The sequence below is a fragment of the Aulostomus chinensis genome, chromosome 14 (genome assembly GCF_037954235.1).
Source record: "Aulostomus chinensis isolate RoL2024-O1b breed Wild chromosome 14, RoL_Achi_v1.0, whole genome shotgun sequence".
Taxonomy (NCBI): Eukaryota; Metazoa; Chordata; class Actinopteri; order Syngnathiformes; family Aulostomidae; genus Aulostomus; species Aulostomus chinensis.
In genome coordinates, this window is record NC_141333.1 from 25,930,786 (window position 1) to 25,945,791 (window position 15,006).

The window sequence follows — 15,006 nt, forward strand, 5'->3', positions numbered from 1 at the left end:
ACTTATGTTGTTCAGTGTGTATCTATCATGTTTATGTAAATTTCCTATATTCAGTGAGTAGAAAATAGCAGAATAAATGGTGAATGTTTCAGTAAAGTTTCACAGAATTTTCTAACATCTCATCAGCACCACTCAAAACATTTGCTTGATGCAAGTATTTTGGTTTAAGATGTACTTAATGAAGACAACTCATATGTGTTTGCCTTAATAAATCATTTGTTCTCATTCTTATACGGTAGTTATATTTCCTCTCTGGCAAAGCACCCATGACCTGAACAAGCCTGATGGATCCATCCTCCCCACCTTACTCAGGCAGTGGCGATTAATCAGTAAAAAGGACCAATTAGTGTTATGTATACAATTTCCACATGTACTCAAAGCAGTATAAACTAAGTCATGAACTGTCATGGTTTCTCTTTTAAAAGCAGAGAAGACATAAACACTGCAGCCAGTGTGCATTGAGACATTATGATGTACTTTGTCTCCCTCAAGTGGTCAGAAGGATCATGATGTAGATGATGGATAAACACCAGTACCCACAGTGCACGGTAGTATTTAACTAATATCAAACTTGTGAACAGAACAGAGGTTTTCACAAGTTGGAACAAGCAAAGTATAGATGTATCTCACATATCTAGGGATGGCTGCATTCCACTTTGTTATTGTCACTCACTCTGGCAATTAAATTACAGAGTTCACATGGTATTTTGCATTAAATATGATAGAGATCATCACGTGACAATAAAAGATGCTTCGGCAGGACATCCTCAGCGCCCTTCTGCATGTCTCAACCCTTCAAATATAAAATATAGACATAAACGTATGAAAGGAAAAATTCAAGTAGCACTTAAAGAGGTACTTCACCCAAAACTGTGTCATTGTTTAAGTACTCACAAATATGTCACTTGGGCTCACAAAGACAAGGTCAAGAAGCTGGTGGCGACTGGCAGCTAGTGAATTTAAATCAATCTACACACACACATACTGTATATATATATATATATATATATATATATATATATATATATATTTTTTTTTTTTAATATAGTCAAAAGTTGGGACACGCCTCCTCATTTAATGATTTGAGTTTCATGAGGTTGTCGCCTGCATTGGTTTTCCAACAGTCTTGGAGTTCCTGGAGATGGTGAGCACTTGTCGGCCCATCACCTTGCAGTCCACCTCATCACAAACATCTGGACTGGGTTTAGGTCAGGTGACTGTGGAGGCCAGGTCATTTGGTGCAGCCCTCCATCACTCTCCTTCTTGGTCAAATAGTCCTCACACAGCCTGGAGGTTTGTTTGAGGTCGTTGTCCTGAAAAATAAATGATAGTCCAACTAAACGCAAACAGGATGGGATGGCCTGTCGCTGCAGGACGCTGTGGTAGCCATGCTGGTTCAGTGTGCCTTCAATTTTGAATAAGACCCCCAACAGTGTCACCAGCAACCACCAGGTGTCTTGTCTTATTGTAAAAGACATTTTACAGCCTGTTGGTCTACTACCACCATGTGAAACACCTAATCAGAGGTTATAGCTTTTTCATCCATCCATCCATTTTCTACCACTTATCCTGTTAGGGGTCGCAGGGGGGCTGGAGCCTAACCCAGTAGCTTTAGGGCGAGAGGTGGGGTTCACCCTGGACAGGTCACCAGTCCATCACAGGGCCAACATATAGAGACAGACAACCATTCACACTCACAGTCACACCTACGGACAATCTAGAGGATCCAATTTGTCTAGTCCCCATTTGCATGTCTTTGGACGGTGGGAAGAAGCCGGAGTGCTACAGCTTTTTTTTTAATTTAAAATTTATTTCCATCAAAACACAGCACAGTATTTAAAACTTTTGAAGGAATTCACTGTCACTTGTCAGTTCATGATGCATTCCCACTTAAAGCTGTTGCAGGAAACATTACAACAAATAAATCCTTCAACATCATCTTATTGCTGGGCCATTAATTATTTCACAACATAAAAAGATGAGTTTTGCTCCTATTTTATTTAGTACAAACTGACTGGATGTATATTTTACATACATAATGTGTGCTATCTTTGACTATTGAAAAGGTGAGCAATCAAGTCTTTATAAGGCACTAGTCATAAGTGTGTGAGTCAAAAATTCATGTTTTGAGTCCATGACGAGTCCTCAGATTATGAAAATGAGTGATATGACAACAGGAATGAAGAAGAGGTTGTTCACATCCACTGTGGGATAACTCATCAAATAAAAGTACATCTCGCTTTATCAATCATTCAAAGGGAAAACAATTCAGTGCAGTCACTAACTCAGAGACCCTGTCCTTTTATACCCGTAAAGCCTGGGCACTCAGCTTCACTAGTGACTGTCCCGTTTGAATCCCCGTCTCACTCATGGTCGGGCGACATGCTGAAGCCTACTCCTGCTCCTTCAGTATGATGAGTTGTTCCTCTTCAGCGGTGAATCCCTTTACATTTTTTTCCAGTTTTTCAAGATGCGCTCTGCTGCGTCAATAGTACTATCTTTCTGTTAATCGACAGACAACACGGTTATAAAACAGTGCAAGAAAAACATTACGAAAAACTACATCTTTATTTGAGGCTTTTGGATCTGGCAATTCTGTAATTACCTTAATAAAGCAAAGACGGATATATCTCTCAAACTGCGTCTTGGACTCATCTCCGACAAATGCTGTGACTGGAATGGCCGCCAGTTTCTACGTTGAATATAAAATGAACAGGAATATTTACCAAAACTAAAAAATGACTGATTTCAAAGTGAGCACAATTACTATAGAATCAGGAAGAAGAGACATATTTGTTATGAGCTCAATCATGTACCTTTTCTTTAATCATCCACTTGACAAACTTGTAGTCGTACGCGTCATCATCAGCCATATGTGACAGGTCCTGATCTATGTGGAACAAAGATGTGAGCACTCATTCAGTACAACTGCTGATGTGGTCACACTACTTCTTTGGGTTCACAACTCAATCACAAAACTGTAAACACACACAGGCCTGATGTCCTCTCATAAGTCGTGAATGGACTCAATTCATTTTTTCACCGCGCAAGTTCTTAGACATCCAAAGAAGAGGCTCCAGTTCACGCAATGTGAAAATCGAGGCGCTCATCAGAGGAGTGGAAAAAGGAAATGTTTGCTGTGTTTGTCTTTTAAAGGGTCAAGGAATCATGAGCAGAATAAATATAACAGAATGGAGACAGTAACTACAGCTCAAATCTGTAAATTCAGAAACAAGTAAATGAGCAACACTTGGGATTACAAACAAGAGGAAAAATGCACAGAGTTGTCAGAACATGACAAGCAAGATGTGCATGGTTGATCCGGGTGTGCTGCTCCTAAATCAGAACCAGTTCTTAACCTAGCTCAGGGAAGCTGAAATCCACACGGGTCAGGATTCAGGATATAAATAAATACTAGTTCTCATCTTAAAGTCACATTGAAGGTCATCCATCTTCCTCCAAGCAGATATCATCATTTGCATCATTATATAGCATTATTTGCTGCAGCTATTTATGGCATCTTCAATGAACAAATAATAAGTAAGAAGCTGGGGGAAATGTTGGACACGTTTGGTTATCAACCCATCCAAGCAGGCACTAATTCAAATTTAGCGAGTGGACAATTCATATCAACTGCTTTACTATGATCAAGGGGAGATGAATACATGATGACCACCTCCACAAATACAAGTGGCTGTGAATTATCAAAGCATCAGAGTGATGTTGAATATTAATAATTAGAGATGTTAGGATTTGATAATCCATTTGTGTGGATTCCCTCTTTTTAAGTCTACAGAAACACTGACTTTGGAGATAATTTAGAAACAAATCTTCTTCAGGACTTTGTCTCATTAATCTTTTTTTCATGTGATGTGCAATGTTTTCTCAATTTTCCAAAGCAGCCAATTCTGTAGCCATGCTGGCAACATAGTTCAAGAAATGACAATATTTCATATCCTGTGAACTACTGGATTGGATGCAGTTACATTCTGGACATAAATACAACTGAGACATCAGCAGGTTCAAATTTGATGTTTTCACTGAAATAACTCAACTGGATGTTCTTGCGAGACATTTGGTGAAGCTGATACTACATCGACTGTACTGAAAAACAAAACCTTACAGAATTGCTAGCATGGCAAGGATGAAGTTAAGTGAGTGAGTAAGTTAAGAATGGAAGCAAGTGACTTTATGTTGCATTCAGGAACACCTCGTAAACTCTGAACTCTACATCCCTTTACACTGCAAAGTGTGTGAGAATTCATGCTGGCATTTAACCGCATCTCGTTAACTCAGGTATCTTTTCTAAAGGACAGGAAGGAAGTTTAAAATTGAAGTGTTTTTTCTTAAAGTCAATTTCAGAGCCTGATTTTTCCACATGCCTTCTGGAGCCAGTAGCTACATAAATTTCCCAGAGGCTGAAATAGCTCAACTCCAAACCAAGCCCGATGTCTGTGTCCACACTGCGAACCCTGAGAGTTTAAAAGTGCAGGAACTTACTGAGCTCCGTGACATCCACCAGCATGAAGTAGCCTCCCTCCGGGATGACTGGTGTCATACCAGCCTCTCGAACAATGGCAGCCATGCGGTCCCTCTTGGCCTCCAGCTCCTCTGCCAGAGAGGTGAAGTAGCACTCAGGCTGACCCATAAGCTCATAGTCTCGCAGCAGACCTTGTGCCACAGCCTCCTGGAGAGACGGAGCAGCTTCAACAGTGAAATCATTCATTTCTCTCTTATTTCAAGTGTGTAGAAGCTTGATAGACTTGCCTGTAGTGGTGTTGGGCAGGTGTACAGAGTGTTCTGCATGACCGTCTGAAGATGTTTTATCAGGTGCTCCGGTCCAACTGACCAACCAAGCTAGCAAATATCATTGGTATTACATGATGTTTAAGAACTGCCTGGTAAAAATGGCGTTGACAGGTTTGTTACCTTCCATCCAGTGACACTGAATGTTTTTCCTGCACTGCCTATTGTTATCGTTCGATCCCACATTCCTGGCAGGGTGGCTGCGGAGCGGAACACACACACAAACTCAAGAGTAACTAAAAACCAGATCCAAGTTGGAAAGAAATTTATATCCTTTTCACTAATCCTGGAGAGGCAATTATTTGAAAGCGTTCCATCAATACACACTTGAATTCTAGCTGAAACATCCATACAAAAAAAAAGAGCTTTGAACCCTATTCAGGACTCTTTTTGTTAAGAGAAAGGCCTTTATTATACATTACAAGCTGGCATCTCGTTGAGAAATAAGTTGAAAACGTACCAATTTTAATGTGCTGGTGGCCCCTGTAGATCAGCCACTCGTAAACCTCATCACTAAAGCACAGCGTGTCATGTTTGATACAGAGGTCGGCGATCATCTGCAGCTCATCTCTGGTAAAGACCTGCAGGAGGACAGGCAAAGCCCTTCATACAGCTTTTAACAACTGTTGTTTTCAGAGAAACGGGACTGTGTGGAGTGGTATTTACTATACATACCTTGCCAATAGGATTATTGGGGGTGTTGATGATGATGGCTTTTGTTTTAGCGTTGAACTTACTGGAGAGCTCATCTGGGTCAAGATACCAGTCGGCACTAGTGATGTTTTTCTTTCCAGATTTCTGCAACATTGAAAAATAAATAAATAAATAAAGCATCTTCAAGCCAGTGCAGGAGCATAATACTGCATGTTATAAGCAACACATGTCAGTGATTTTAGTTGCTTACAAGGCGCAGTGGTATCATCACAGGCTTGGCTCCTGCCATCCGTACCATTGGTACGTAGCAATCGAAGAAAGGTTCGACAATGATGACCTAAAGAGAGGAAGATTACACAGTAAGTACAGAGTAAAGGAACACACCAACCCATGCTTATTGTCTTAGCCACACAAGAATAAATGAAGTTCCTTTCATGATGTTAAAAGTATGCGAGAGAAACAAACACCCTTACCTCATCTCCCTCTTCCACCAGTCCCTGCATGGTGCTGAATAAGGAACCATAACCGCCAACTGTGACCAGGATGTCTCTGAAGGGGTCAATTGGATGTTCGTAGACTTTCCCGTAAACCTGAGCTAGGGCCTTGACCAAAGATGGATGACCCTGTTATGCCAACAGAAGACGCAGGGTTAAAATGTTTATCATGGTACAAATACAGCAAAAGCTAAATGAAGTAAACATCAAAAGTGCATCATGGAACTCCTGAACTTGTCCTGCTAAGTTGTTCTTAGTTTCTCCCTTCATGGATATTTATGGATTTAACAGTGCACTACTATAACATTTTTTTCCAGTCCAATTGCCAGACAGGAAAATACATACAGAGGTACGCTAACACTTCCCACCTGACACCGTTCACTGCAGTAAGCTAACTACCAGTCATGAGCTCATTTGCCCAAAAGTTGGCAAGTTCATTTGTTTTAAAATTTGAAAAATGCACAGAGCACCTCAACAGTGATAAACGTAACTATTAGCTGCTGTGTCATTCATCCCAACCCTGAGTGAGTGATGGAATTATTCTCACAAAGCCTCTTGTGTACTGGTTCATCTTGTCCACAGATGCAGCTTTTGCTAACGCCTCCTTGACGTAAGGAGGAGGAGGGATGTCTGGATAGCCTTGGCCCAGGTTAACGATGGAAGGGTCTGCTGCCACTGATGTGAACGCAACCCTGCATTTATAATCAAAAAGAAGAATTAACTTACTATATAGCTGACAGTTGTTCTTGTAAGCAATTGTTATTTTTAACTTAAGTATTCCTGCTTTTACACCCATATTTAGATGCCAATGTGATATTTAAACATCAGTCCACACCTTTCATGACCATCCTGTCCAACTGAATGGTGTTTTTGTTCTGTGTCTGTTGTTGACTTTGCTGAGTTGCAGCTTTCACTATGCAGATCACTAGCCAGTGTTTCCTAGCTTTAAAAGAGTCACATAACCAAACCGTACCTCTTGAACAACCACCGCAGTGCTTCAATACGTTAAGTGTGTAAAATGGGATACTGATCAGAGCTTTGTGATCATCTCCTGCCGTCACTGACAGAGATTCTTTTATTCTTACCACACGTTCTTCTCCAGACCCTCGATTCGTTTGGCGTTTGTGTGCCGCGACGACATTATGTGCTGCAACACAAAACCAATGACACTTACTTGAGCCTCTGATCACTTTTTGGAATACCAGCTGCATGGATGGCACTCGTGAAACGATCACATACCCCTACACATAAACACACCTGGACTTTGATCAGTTGTCTGTTAACTGGTTCTGGAGTCGCTTAAGTCACACATAGAACCAAAAATGTCTCAAAGACAACACTCACAAAATGATGCATCAATATTTTTTACCAGTTTATTTTCCACGACTTTTCCAACCTCTGAGAACATTTTCAGCACCATACATACATTCTCTGACATATTTACACACGAAAAAGAAAACTAGGTCAAAATGTATTTGTATTTACTAACATCTAACGTATATATTGACTGAAGAGCTAAATTTGAATGTAGACTTACCTGCGAGGTGCTTAAACGTCTGCTGTTTAACTTCGCTGAGTGACATGCAAGCCTGGAGCAACAGAGGACGTGTCTTACTATGCTCATGCTGCACAAAAAAGACAAAAAAATAAGTAATTCTTTACTGTGCTTTCCCATCTTACTGCAGCCATGTTTACTTGTACCACACTGGTTTTTAATGCATGCTATCTTGCTCTGAAGTTGTATTGGGGTTTAGTTATCAGCTGTCTTTAATGACATGAATTGCTAACCTATTAAAGTCATCGTAGGCATGATGAAGTACAGTTAGTCCATCGATCCATTTTCTATACACATTATCCATTAAGGGTCACGGGTGGGCGGAGCCTATCCCAGCTGACATTGGGCAAGAGGCAGGGTTCACCCTTGACAGGTTGCAGGGCCATCAGGAGCAATTAGGGGTTCAGTATCTGCTCAAGGACACTTTGACATGGTCACCGGGGGAAGTGAGGATCGAACCAGCAATCCACTTTACCTCCGAGCCATGCCGCCCCCCTCAGAGTTACTCCAATCAAATGCATTGAGAAAAATACTGAAACAAGATATTGGAGCGGTCTCAGCATGTAGAACCGATGTTGATGTGAACTGTAACAAAACAAATTTGTGAGTTTTCATGATCTCCATTTTGTACTCACTGAAAATGGAACAAATGTGTTTATTTTCAACACATCTGGAAAAGCCGTGAAATCATTCACTGTTTCCCAATCATGAAAAGAGACCTGAGCAAAACTGAGGCAAAATTAATACTGGCTAACTGATCCTTTTCCACTATATTTAAAAGAAGACCAATTTCTGACAAATCCAATGAGCTGACAATATTGCATATATATATATATATATATATATATATATATATACATACACACACTGTATGTTCCCACACACACATTCAGTGGGTCAAAAAAGTATTTAGTCAGCCACCAATTGTGCAAGCTCTCCCACTTACAAAGATGAGAAAGGCCTGTAATTTTCATCAGGTACACTTCAACTATGAGACAGAATGAGAAAAAAACAAAGTCACATTGTCAGATTTTTAAAGAATTTGCTAATTATGGTGGAAAATAAGTATTTGGTCAATTATAAGAGTTCATCTCAATACTTTGTTATATACCCTTTGTTGGAAATGAACAGAGGTCAAACATTTTCTGTAAGTCTTCACACTTCTCTTGGTATTTTGGCCCATTCCTCCATGCAGATCTCCTCTAGAGCAGTGACGTTCAGGGGCTGTCGCTGGGCAACACAGACTTTCAACTCCCTCCACATTTTTTCGATGGGGTTGACATCTGGAGACTGGCTAGGCCACTCCAGGACCTTGAAATGCGTCTTCCGAAGCCACTCCTTCGTTGCCCGGGCAGAGTGTTCGGGATTATTGTCTTGCTGAAAGACCAGCCACGTTTCATCTTCAATGCCCTTGCTGATGGCAGGAGGTTTCCACTCAAACTCTTGCGATACATGGCCCCATTCATTCTTTCCAAAGCATGCTGTTTCCACCCCCACGCTTCACGGTAGGTACGGTGTTCTTTGGATGCAACTCAGCATTCTTTCTCCTCCAAACACAACAAGTTGAGTTTTTACAAAAAACGTCTATTTGGTTTTATATGACATCTCCCAATCCTCTTCTGGATCATCCAAATGCTCTCCAGCAAACTTCAGACGGGCCTGGACCTGTACTGGCTTAAGCAGGGGGACACGTCTGGCGCTGCAGGGTTTGAACCCTGGCGAAGTAGTGTGTTACTGATAGTAGCCTTTGTTACTGTGGTTCCAGCTCTCTACAGGTCATTCACTAGGTCCCCCCGTGTGGTTCTGGGATTTTTGCTCAGCGTTCTTGTGATCATTTCGACCCCACGGGGTGAGACCTTGTGGAGCCCCAGATCGAGGGAGATTATCAGTGGTCTTGTATGTCTTTCATTTTCTAATAATTGCTCCCACAGCTGACTTCTTCAAACCAAGCTGCCTACCTATTGCAGATTCAGGCTTCCCAGCCTGGTGCAGGTCTACAATTTTGTTTCTGGTGTTCTTTGATAGCTCTTTGGTCTTGGCCATAGTGGGGTTTGGAGTGGGACTGTTTGAGGTTGTGGACAGGTGTCTTTTATACTGATAACGAGTTCAAACAGGTGCCACGCATACAGGTAAGGAGTGGAGGACAGAGGAGCCTCTCAAGAAGTTAGAGGTCAGTGAAAGCCAGAAACCTTGCTTGTTTGTAGGTGACCAAATACTTATTTTACAGAGGAATATACCAATTAATTCATTAAAAATCCTACAATGTGATTTCCTGGATTCTTTCAACCCATTCTGTCTCCCATAGTTGAAGTGGACCTATGATGAAAATTACAGGCCTCTCTCATCTTTTTAAGTGGGAGAACTTGCACAAGTGGTGGCTGACTAAATGTTTTTTGCCCCACTGTATATATATATATATATATATATATGTGTGTGTGTATAATATATACATACATACATGTGTGTGTATATATATATATATATATATATATATATATATACACACACACACACACATACATATATTTTTTTATTTTGATTCATTTACATTTAATGGTTTTAAGAACTTGAAAATGACTTGTGCATTTTTTAAGAAGGTTGACAATACAGAATTATGTGCTAAATTAAAAAAATGTGTGAAATAACTTTGCTTTTCCTTTCTAGTGGACCACATCATAAAGCTCACTGAGAGAAAGCTAAGGGTTTGCAGCGCTGTCAACAATGCAAAGGGTGGCTACTCTAAGGAATCTAAAATATAAACCATATTTACAGTTATTTAACATTTTTTTCTTTGCTACATAATTCCATATATCTACCTTCATATATTTGATGTCTTCAGTATGTATCTACAATAATAGAATAGTAGTAAAAATTAAGAAAAAACATTGAATGAGAATTTGTGTCCAAACTTTTGACTAGTAGTGTATATGTTAATTCATTAATTGTCCCAAAAGACCCAATATTGGACCCTTGTTTGGATGTAGTCACTTTACAATATATTCATGTGTTGTAGAAAACACGCAAATCGCAAGTACCGTATTAACATATTGGAAGAAAAGAGGACACGTATCTTAGTACTATGAATTCAAATGTTAAGACTACTCACAATTAAACTCCATCCAGTCGAAACACTTTCATGTATAGGAGCAAAAAAGTTGGAGTACAAAATAGGTGAGAGCAAGTAATTTCCGTACACAACTCGGGTCCTGCTGCGTCTTAAGTACTGTATTCGTCACGTGACTTGGAGCAAGGCTGGGTATGTTTGAAAAGTGGGACCAGTGAGCATTGGCGCTTATTTAGCCATCTCAACCAACTGGATTCATCCTGCAAAACTACAACGACGGTTCGTGTGTCCCAGTCCAACAGCCAAGGTCCTTGATCAGATGCAGCCCGGTGATATTGAGGAGCCTTTGGCCACGCTATGGTCCAAACACCCGACACAAACACACCCCTGCCTGTCCCTGGCATACTGCAACATGGGGACGAGGGTGAAGGAACCTTGTAAACATCACCTTCAACCGCTCCTGACAGCAAACGTGTACGGTTAGTCCGTTCAGCAGCCGGTGTGGTGACGACATGTCAGCTAGCCGGTTAGCTTTAGCAACATTACAAACATTAATTTAGGATATTACACCAGGTTGTTCTGGTAGCCTTTCTTGCTTTGAATCGCAGCGAAAACGTCTATTGCACCGTCTCTTTCTGGACCTATCACGCACCATATCATCAGTTTGGCCCCGATATTTACATGTACTCGCACTGACCTGCGCTCCTCTGGCGAAGTGCTTCAGCAACTGAGCGAAGTGGAGCCCAGCACGCTGACTGAAGGGAGGAAACAAGTGAGCGCGAGCACGCTCGGATCCACATACTAACATACTGACATTGGGTTTGAATGTTGTTAAGAAACAACCTCTTTGGTTTGTCAGAGAATCAAATAAGGGAAGTAAAGCGTCACATAAAAGTAAGTCATTAAATTTTACTTTTTTATTTTTAATTTTAAAAATTAAAATAAATATCGTTATTAGGTCAGAATAAAAGCGGAGGCTGCAGAGGTCAAATGATACAAAATGAGACATGCAGGTTTGATGATAAAATACTGTAAATGTAAATCACACATTCTCACGATTCACATATTACAGTCTCTGCTTGTTTGGTTCTTGACGTGTGTTAATAAACAGTGTGGCCACTAGATATCGCTGTTGACATGAGCGTGAATAACAGAGGTGTGACCGATTACGTCTCGTGTTTTCTTCATTCCTGTGGACAAATTTGACAATATATAGGATTGTATTGTGTTCCCTACCTACACCCCCGTTAGATTTTTGTTTTTTGTTTGTTTTGTGGTTTTATGTTTTGTTTTAGTTATTATATTCACCTATGTATCTATTTTAGTTGTTTTTTGTTTGTTTGGTAGATGTTCCCCTTTTCTGTAGAGAGTTTGACAAGGGTTTATTTTTATTTATTTTGTCCACTTTGTCATGTCTCAACTGTTTTGTTCTCTGTTAAATGAAAACACAATTCTTCATTTAAAATATGTTTTATTCACAATTGTGTCCCTGCATGTTACATAGTGACCCCCAGAAACTTCTTGAACTCCATCCATCCATTTTCTATACTGGGTATCTGTTAGGGATCGTTGGGTGGGGGGCGGCTGGATCTTGTCCCAGCGGACATTGGACAGGTTGCCAGTACATTGCAGGGCCATCAGCAGCAATTAGGGGTTCAGTGTCATACTGTCGATACCTCGTCATGGTCATCGAGGGAAGTGAGGATCGAACCTGCGACCCTTCAATTGCTGAAAGGCCATGCTACTTCTGAACAAGGCCCCCCCCCCCCCGAACTCTTGAGTGAGGCCAAAATGTCTAAATCTAAATCTTAATCTTCAGATGCAAAGCGTTCCTGGTTATTCTGTGACCACTGTTCCTAACTAATCAGTCAGAATCAGAATCTTTTTGTTGTCGCTGTACAGGGGGGTACAGTGAAATCGTTAAAAAGAGAGTGCTCTTCCAGAGCCACCGTGCACTACAAATTGCAGATACAACAGAAAAGATACAATAAATAACAATAAACAATGTAAGAACAGTAAAAATAGAAATGATAGAAATGTGCAAGATGTAAATATTTGTTAATAAGATATTAATATATTCAAATTGTCCATCCATTAATTTTTTCCACTTATTCCTATTAAGGGTCGCAGGGGGGCTGGAGCCTATCCCAGTATCTACGAGCGAGAGGTGGGGTTCACCCTGGACAGGTTGCCAGTCCATCTCAGGGCCAACATGTTTTTGAATGGTGGGAGGAAGCTGGAGTACCAGAGAGAACCCACGCAGGAACAGGGAGAACATGCAGACCCCACACAGAAAGATCCCGTGCCCAAGCCGGGACTCGAACCCGGAACCTTCTTGCTTTGAGGCCACAGTGCTGAACACTGCACCACCGTGCAGCCTCAAAATGTAAATGTATATTTACAAATGTTGAGACATCAACATATGGGAATCAGGCTTGGATGTGTAGGGGCTCTATTTTTGGGTTATCATCAGTGGATCATATGGTTGGTCAAGGTTCATTTACTGTAGAAATCCCCCCCATGTGCATATATGGACTGGTGACTTCTTTTATTGGTGGCGTTCCCCTGGTCAGTACTGGAAGATATCTGACTATTAAAAGGTCATCTACATCCCTTGGACTGCCAAACTATGAGGGCCAATTCCCCAAAACTTGGTGAAGGGACATTTGCCTAAGAAGGAACCAATCCATTTTTACGGTGATCTAGATTTGGGCCTGGTTCTAAAAAGATTTTTAAAGGACCAATTTGAAAAAAATGACATATTTTGAATAGGTTCGGAATATTTTCAGACACATATAATTTAGGTTTTTAATTTGCATATATTGACAATCTCCATGCGCATTTATGTTTTTAGTACCTTAATCCAATTCTAGCCTATAGTATGTGACTATATTGCTCATATGGATGGCACTTTGCACTGCTACTGCTCTGTCTCCTTGTGGTTTGTGAATACAATCGGCGTGGTTGCAAATCCAGTCTAATGTGAGCCAGCGGATTCCCTGCTTCAAGATACCAAGATTCACAATCTACAGTGGTCTGCTGACTGATGTCAGGAAGCCTCAAATGCACCAAGTTGGTGAAATACATTTTACAAAGCTATACATTTACCAGCATCCAAATATTAGCATAATACTGACAAAAAATATCTGTGTATGTACAGCTGGTCCTAAGAGAGGCAGACTTCTGTGATTGGAGACTGGCCATCCTGGGACTTGTAGGGGAATGGTTGCAGCCCAGCTAGCCTTCTTTACTCTGCTGCCTTCTTGGAGTCCATCGTCATCTTCCGCTTATGCCTACACATTAAGGGTCGCGGGGGGGCTGGAGCCTATCCCAGCATCAACGGGCGAGAGGCGGGGTTCACCCTGGACAGGTCACCAGTCCATCGCAGAGCCAACATAGAGAGACGAACAACCATTCACACTCACAGTCACACCTACGGTCAATTTAGAGTATCAATCAGCCTCGTCCCCAAATTGATGTCTTTGGATGGTGGGAGGAAGCTGGAGTACCAGAGAGAACCCACACAGGAACAGGGAGAACATGGAGACTCACACAGAGGGACTCGAACCCGGAACCTTCTTGCTGTGAGGCCACAGTGCTGACCACTGCACCACCGTGCAGCCTCCCTTCTTGGAGTGTTTAAACTATTTGTAGTCCTTTGCTGCTGTATCTCTTCCTCCCATGAAACAATATCTTTGGTGATAAGGGCCTTCTTGGCAGCCCTTGACCACATCAGGACATCTGGTCTTGTCTGTGTCAATTGCGTGACCTCTGCTTGCCCCAGTCAACCAGCTTTCCTCAGTTGACCAGAATGTCCCGTGTCCTCCCAGGAGTAAGCGAAGATGTCGGCCCTGCTGTTGACAGTTCTCTCTTGGCTGGACAAAAGGCATGATCTGTCGGTGGAGACTTGTTCCCTGCCAGCCTGCAGCTCTCCAGGTTGTGCTGCTACCTGAAGCACCCCTGCACCAGTGCAACCTTGAACCCTGACAGGAGGAGGCCTGTGCTGTGCTGCTTCTCTCACCACAGGTAAAATGAGCCGAAGCAGGTCTTTATCTGCTTCAAATGCCAATAGTCAGGAAAATCAGCAGAAGATATAATGTGTTGCATTATGGAACATTACTTGTGAAATTATAATAATATACAGTTTTACCTATTTATTGTTTCATTTTATTCTCATGTTTCCTTAGGAGCTATACCTACATGTGCCTACATGTGAAATTATCATTTTTTTCTGTTAAAGAGTCAACATAAATTAAGAGGACTGAGGTATTGTTCGTATTGTTAAAACTGTGAAACAAATAAAAAAAAATGTGACCTCATAAAAACCCCTATCCCTTAAACAGACATCCCTAACATCCAGGAATTCACACTCCTGTGACAAATATTTTTAAGACAGTCTGGGCAGATACTGTAGTGAGATTTACATCCATCCA

General features: G+C 41.3%; 1 protein-coding gene across 1 annotated transcript; it reads right to left on the reverse strand.

The window, feature by feature from the left end:
* Positions 1-1,817: 1,817 nt before the first annotated feature.
* On the reverse strand, positions 1,818-7,579 carry LOC147250372 (kynurenine--oxoglutarate transaminase 3-like). The gene is made up of 13 exons (XM_086223608.1): positions 7,492-7,579; positions 7,040-7,101; positions 6,502-6,646; positions 5,934-6,083; positions 5,711-5,797; positions 5,482-5,604; positions 5,267-5,387; positions 4,930-5,006; positions 4,768-4,857; positions 4,501-4,687; positions 2,817-2,890; positions 2,606-2,692; positions 1,818-2,502 (listed from the first exon to the last, which is right to left on the reverse strand). The coding sequence occupies exons 1-13, from the start codon at positions 7,576-7,578 to the stop codon at positions 2,446-2,448; spliced, it is 1,347 nt and encodes a 448-aa protein (XP_086079734.1). The 5' UTR covers position 7,579; the 3' UTR covers positions 1,818-2,445.
* Between the last annotated feature and the right edge of the window lie 7,427 nt (positions 7,580-15,006).